At 43.0% G+C, this 6,999-nt stretch overlaps 1 protein-coding gene across 1 annotated transcript in view; it reads left to right on the top strand.

Moving 5' to 3' along the window:
* Positions 1-6,656, top strand: part of LOC113228302 — a 43,226-nt gene extending 36,570 nt beyond the window's left edge. Inside the window, exon 2 of the mRNA XM_026461562.1 lies at positions 6,037-6,656. Within this exon, the coding sequence (XP_026317347.1) occupies positions 6,037-6,656 (620 nt within the window). The remainder of the gene's footprint in view (positions 1-6,036) is intronic.
* Positions 6,657-6,999: the final 343 nt, after the last annotated feature.

Genomic DNA, 6,999 nt, shown 5'->3' with positions numbered 1-6,999 from the left:
TTTGCTTGACCTTCTGCTCGCGAGTCACCCTACCTACTATACAGTATTAGTCAGCGCCCCCCTGGGAAGTTCTGATCACTGTTTGGTTGGGTGTAAGGTTTCCCAAATGCCTCCAACTAAGCTGAAGGAGGTCACTCGTCGCATTTGGCACTACTCGTCGGCGGATTGGGATGGTATGCGCGACTACTTTGCGTCCATCCCTTGGTTGCAGCACTGCTTTGCGGGAAAGGATGCCTCAGCAGCTGCCGATGCTGTTGTCGATGAGATTGGAACGGCTATGAATTACTACATACCGTCTTCCAGTGTCATCGCCAATCGCAGAGGACGCCCTTGGTTCAATCGCGAATGCATGGACGCTGTGAGTGAGAAACAGGCTGCATAACGTGGTTGGATCAAGGGTCGTGTAACAAAGGATCCCAACCTTGCGTCCCTTAAAGCAGCCTATAACAAAGCAACCAAGTCTTGCAGGAGGGCTTACATAAGAGCGGATGCCCAGCGCGTTTCACGGATTGGCCAGAAGCTGGTAACCCATCCCACCGGTAGCCGTGCCTACTGGAGCCTGGCCAAAGCCGTGCAGTCCAATTTTTGTCGTTCGTCGCTGCCGCCTTTGAGGTATCCCAATGGATTTTTGGCCTATGGCCCCGAGGAGAAAGCCAATTTATTGGCCGACCTTTTTGGGGCTAACTCGCGCATTCACGACCAAGATGCGCAACCGCCGTCAATTCCCCACTGCGGAGTCACAATGCCTGATATAGTTATCAGGCAATGTGATGTCCGCAAGGAACTGCAGACTCTTGACGTGCGGAAAGCCTATGGTCCAGATGGGATACCTCCTATCGTCCTTAAAAGGTGTGCGGCGGAGTTGTCTCCCGTACTGACGCGGTTATACCGCCTCTCATACCAATCTGGTAACGTGCCCCTAACTTGGAGGGAGGCCAACGTGCAACCTATCCCCAAGAAAGGAGATCGGTCTGATCCGACAAACTATCGCCCAATAGCTGTCACTTCAGTGCTCTGCAAAGTGATGGAGCGGATTCTAAATATCCAGATAATCCGGCACCTGGAACGTCACTCCATTCTTAATGATCGGCAGTACGGGTTTCGGCCGAACCGATCAACGGGTGACGTTCTAGCGTATCTAATGCATCTCTGGGGTGAAGCTATCGACAAACAGGGCGAAACCTTAGCGATAAGTCTGGATATTGCTAAGGCCTTTGATCGGATCTGGCACCGTGGTCTCCTCTCCAAGCTTCCGGCATATGGTCTTCCCGGCCGCCTTTGTGAGTGGATCTCCGGCTTTCTGCGCGAGCGAAGATTGCGTGTCCTTGTTGACGGAGGCACTTCGCGGCTCGTGACAGTTAATGCTGGGGTGCCACAGGGCTCCGTGCTGTCGCCCACGCTGTTCCTTCTGCATATCAATGACTTGTTGCCTTTTGGCAACATTCATTGCTATGCAGATGATAGCACAGTGCACGGTTGCTATTATAAGCAACCGTCAAGCAGCCGGGAGGACCCTGAGAGAAACCGGGAAAAACTTGTCGCTGAGCTCAACCATGTTTTGGAACATATATCGTCGTGGGGCTCCCGAAACTTGGTTGAGTTCAACGCCAAGAAAACCCAGGTATGCGCGTTCAGTTCCAAAAAATCCCTATTCCTTCCACTTCCCCATCTTCAGGGTACAACGCTGACGCTGCAGGACTAGCTCAGCCTGCTGGGGATGAGCATCCGGAAGGACATGAGCAACAAAGACTATATAGAGAGCGTCATCTGTACCGCGTCGCGCAAGCTTGGCATCCTGAACAAGGTGCACCGATTTTTTACTCCAGAGCTGCGATACCTGTTGTATAAAGCTCAGGTCCGAAGCAGCATGGAGTACTGTTCGCACCTTTGGGACGGCTCTGCCAAGTACTTGCTCGATGCCCTAGATGGACTGCAGCGCTACGCCTTCCGTGTTGTCAACAATCCTCATGTAACTGAGCATGCGGAGTCGTTACAGCTTCGCAGAGATATAGCGTCTCTTAGCGTATTCTATCGCCTGTACCACGGTGAGTGCTCTGAAGAGTTATTCAACCTTATCCCTTCCTCTCCTTTCCATCAGCGGACCACCCGTGCCGGACTGCGTTGCCACAGTTGGACGGTCAGTTTAATACCGTCCCGCACTAAAAAGTTTGGCAATTCGTTCTTATGCCGAACCATCAAATTGTGGAACCAACTCCGGCGCATGTATTCCCTCCCCTCTATAACATCGGGTCCTTCAAACGTAGTGTGAAGAAGCATTTGGCCAGACCGGCAAAATGATAGTGACGGAGTGAAGATATTTGTGTTTTCCATCCGTTACTCTCATCTCTGGACTGTATTCGCACTTTCCATCAGGCGCGGTGCAGTCATTTTGCCGAGTCACAATAAAAAAAAAAAATAATAATAATTCGAATTAAGAACTAAGAAATAATTAGATCAGTATTGTACAAAATAAATACAATAATAAACATGCCGCATGGTCTTAATAACGAATAATGCGACGACGGTACTAATGCTGCCTTTCCATTAGAGACGTGTGATGGTGCCGTGAAACGGTGTGATGTTTTCCACCAAAGCTGTGCGAGGATGCGTTACGGACTCTTTTCAGCTATGCACGGGTGGGGTCAGTTAGTGTCATACTTTCAGTAGCTCTAGTTTCCTATACCATTTTGCACACATTCCTCGCCCGCATCCCTCGCACCCATTCCTCGCACACATCTCTCGCACACGTTTCTCGCACTTTGGATTTTTTATTTATTTATTCAATTTCAAGAACAAATTTTACAAATAACGACTCTTTTTTATCGCTAAGTAAAAACTTTGCGGTTTAACCACCTAGCGATGACCTAATACATTAATATTAATTAATTCTATCGTATATGTCTACAGAGATAGAGAGAGATAGAGACATATTTATTTGTAAACATACACGGTAAATACAGTTTCCATATTTAAGATTACATTTGTGGTTCAGCGTTTTGCGCCAGTAACTGGCATACAAATATTAATAGAAAATATAATTTAAAAGCATATCGTATTGTATTATAAAATTCATATTATAAAGTTAATTAAATAATATAATTAAAGAAAAATTATGATGTAATAAAAAAGAGGAACGCATGTCAAAGCAACTCATTATAAAAAACAAGTTTCTATATATATATATATAATATATTATATATATACATATACATTTACACAAGTGCTACAGATATTATACTACAAATCAAGATAGTGTCTCTTTAAAACAATTTCAATGTTACTTAGCACTGTACTGGTAGATCGTTCTACATTTCTGGTAGCATGTAGTCAGGTCTGCGCATTCCATATACGTTGTTGTATCCCGGAAAAGTACACGTCCGTATGTATGAAAGCGAGTGCAAATGTTCAGAGCGCATTCACTCTCGCAAATTATGTTTGAAATGATCGTTCCTGATATGCGAATAGCGTTTTGGCTTTGTCAAATACATTTAAAACTCTACAATAACTTAAAGTACTTCAATTTTGATTTAACGTTGTAAGGGACAATTAACTTTAGTAAACATAGCTGCAGTTTATAGATATTGTTCAAGTAGGTCTGATAAGTGCGTTCATAGCTACATAAAACATAGTTTATCACGGAGTCGGTATGTACAAGTACCTATACTCTAGCCAAATTCGATGTAGAATAAATGTCAACAAACAAAAACATATGATTTTTAGGGTTTTCATCTGACTCTTTCACAGGTACCACAATTTCAATATTTTCCCACGAAATTCAATTAGATTATGGATAATACTAAATCTTTAAGCCATGTTTATAATGCATATTATTCAACAAAAGTTTCAAATCACCTAAAAATGACATAAAAATGACCCACAATTAATTATTTGTAAAACTGTGTCATCCCTAATAACATTTTGATTTGAAGGGAGAGATTGCAAACATTCGAATTCTGGTGGTAATTCTAGTTCGTAATCGGAAATAGATTCTGGATGCTATAATATGTAGTAAATTAATATCAAACAAAATTTATAATTTTGTATTTTTTTATCTGCTATTGCCTACCATCTAGTAGTAAATATTAATAAGGTGCAAAAACTTGTGTTTATTCCTAAATCACACGAATATGTATTCTGGAAACTTTACAGTAATAGGCTCGGTAATTATTACTTCGACATAACCCAATTACTTACTTACCTATTTAAATTCCAATTACGAGAGCAGACCGTGAGCAGAGCAAGCCTTAATAATGAGCATTGAAAAAAAATGTTCTATTCCTATGCCATCATTGGTTGCGTAGCAACGTTTTGTTATTCAGCATTCTACATCGAATTTGCCACTTGCCAAAACCGTTTATCGTGACGTAAGTGACCGGCGGTAATTTGTCACTGTGATTTTTTGGTAACTAGAACTATAGTCACGTTGATAGAAATGTAACGCCTTTCCTAATTACTTTTATAATTTTATCAAACGCTTCTTCATAAAACGTTAAACCTCATCATCGGTGTGAACTGAGCAACGTCGATCTGTTTATGCTGAACAAGTATCTACTGCTTTTGCACCCTGTGCGTCCACGAAACACGGTGTCATCTTGCTAAATTATCTGGTCTCTGAGATCCAGGATGCTGGCATCTGTTACGACAGTATTAAGGTACTAATGTGTAAAGCAAATCTAACGTATGAAATATGTATGTAGTTTACGTAAAGGTGTAAGTTTACATTGTCTTAACCGCTCACGCGATACATGCAGCCGTAGACGCATACCACACCTAGAGGTGCAGGTGATGATTTTATACCGATTTATCGGATATAGAAGTTATAACAGGTAAAAGCACTAATATTAATTGCTATTTCGGTAACTACTCTAGCAAACCATAAAGTTTTTAATGCCTGGGTCTGTCATTTAAAAAAATAAACAACTTCAAAAATACGCCACGACAATCGTGTGTGTTATTGTTTGGGCTGGTGATTTCGGTGTTTATTTATTGAAAACATACCGTAAGTAGCATTTTTTAAGTTTACCCTGAATATAAATGTTTATAAACTATACTTTAAGGAGTAATTTCATGGTAAACGTTAGAACCACTCAAACGGAATATTATCATATTTACCCAAGTACACCAAAAATGTCATTAGTGCTTTTTAAGTGCAGGATTTGCGGTGTATTACTGCATTTTATTTGAGATGTTTTTATTGTAGTACGGAGGGTATTATATATATTTTATTTATAAAAACTTGTATTTAAACTGAATCCTTTTCTAATTTGCGAAACCAAATAGCCGCCATTTTGCGGTAGGATGAGCGCATCGTGTGAGCGGGTAACGCTATATAAGTTTTTCTATAATTTTGTAATACGTATCTAACTATATAATATCTACATATGCATAAAAGTAAATCCTATGCCGTAGAAATCAAGAGGCCGAAATGATTATTCAACTTTTATCGAAACCACGTTGTGCGGATATTATTTATGAGTTGTAATAAGTGTACGAAGGGAGGGAGGGTGAAGAAAGACGCTTGGTGTCTCCAAATGCACTACGGTTTTTATTGACATAGTTGTATGATCGACTTATGAATGAGACATAATCGCGCTTATCCTCGATGCTAGCTCACCGTCCCACCCGGCGGAAGTGGCAGCCGGCCGTCGATGACCGATGCCGACAATTCTATGAGCTTTCATGTAACCCACACGGTGGAAGTACTGGAATGCCACTCATAGGCCCTATAATTCGATACAAAGCAACTTCCTGTTGCAAATTATATGGTAATTTAGTTAACATTTCGATAGCGCTTTCTATTTTGATCCCAACGCCATCTAGCGGCAAGGCGAGGTTACTAATATTTCTTGTACGTGTTGTGACAGTGTTTCTTTTTTTAAATATTATAGACGGTAACCTATCACTATCGAATAATTTTTCCGAAATAACGTTTTCGAATTTTCATTACACCGAAAACCGAATTATAACGAAACCGTTGTTCTTTCAGGATATGTTGGATGTTTATCGCAAAGACACGATTAGGTTCGGTTAAGTTAGGTTTAAAACCTAACTTGCAAGAGAAGCTGGAGGAGCCGAGAACTGGCCACTGGACCATCAGAGTGATTCGACCAGTTCTGGCGGAATGGGCGGATCGATCCTGGGTAGGCATCTCCTACCACCTTGCGCAGGTTCTGACGGGGCACGGTTGCTTCGGCAAATACCTGTGCATGGTGGGACGAGAACGGACGACCGTATGCCAACAGTGTGGCTGCGCCGAAGACACGGCCCAGCACACACTGCTGGCGTTCGACGAGCACGACCTATCCCTGCCGACAGTGGTGCGAGGCATGGTCGGCAGCGAGAGGGCGTGGAGTGCGGTGGCCTCCTTCTGCACCGATGTATTGTCGCGGAAAGAGGCGGCGGAGCGAGAGGAAGACCCTTCCTCTTATCCTATGCGCCGCAAACGTTTAGGGCGCAGGCGGCTGGCCAACTGCCGCCCTGACAGTGAAGCCTGGGTGGCAAAACGGGGGCTTTGTCACTCTCTGGACAAGGGTTCACGGGTTGGTTGGCATGCCAAGTATTCCCGGCATGCCACTAACGACGGTGTGGGGACGGTAAAGTCTCCCAGAGGTGGGTCCGCAGTCGCGAACACTCGCAGGCGGGGCCGTGGATCGTAAACCACGTACGTGGCCACAGCCCCGTCTCATGCGGAATGTGGGAATACCCGGGGGTTTTTAGTGAGTAGGAGTCTCACATAACCACCGCGCCTCCCCGTGACGCGGTGGTATCCATAACGGATTTTGCCCCGGAAAGAAAAAAAAGGTTTAAAAGAAAAAACATTTTCCTCTCAACATTACTTTCGAGGTTATGAAAATTCGAGCAAACGTCATTTCTGGAAAATGTCATTTCGAACTACGGATAGGTAACCATTATAGACGTTAGATAATTTATTATTAATTATGCTTTCAAAATAAAGGCATTCATGTCGTTTATGAACTGGCAAATCATATTATGGCCCTA

The sequence above is a fragment of the Hyposmocoma kahamanoa genome, unplaced genomic scaffold (genome assembly GCF_003589595.1).
Source record: "Hyposmocoma kahamanoa isolate Upper Pololo Valley unplaced genomic scaffold, ASM358959v1 225, whole genome shotgun sequence".
NCBI lineage: Eukaryota > Metazoa > Arthropoda > Insecta > Lepidoptera > Cosmopterigidae > Hyposmocoma > Hyposmocoma kahamanoa.
This window is presented reverse-complemented; position numbering and strand designations above follow the sequence as displayed.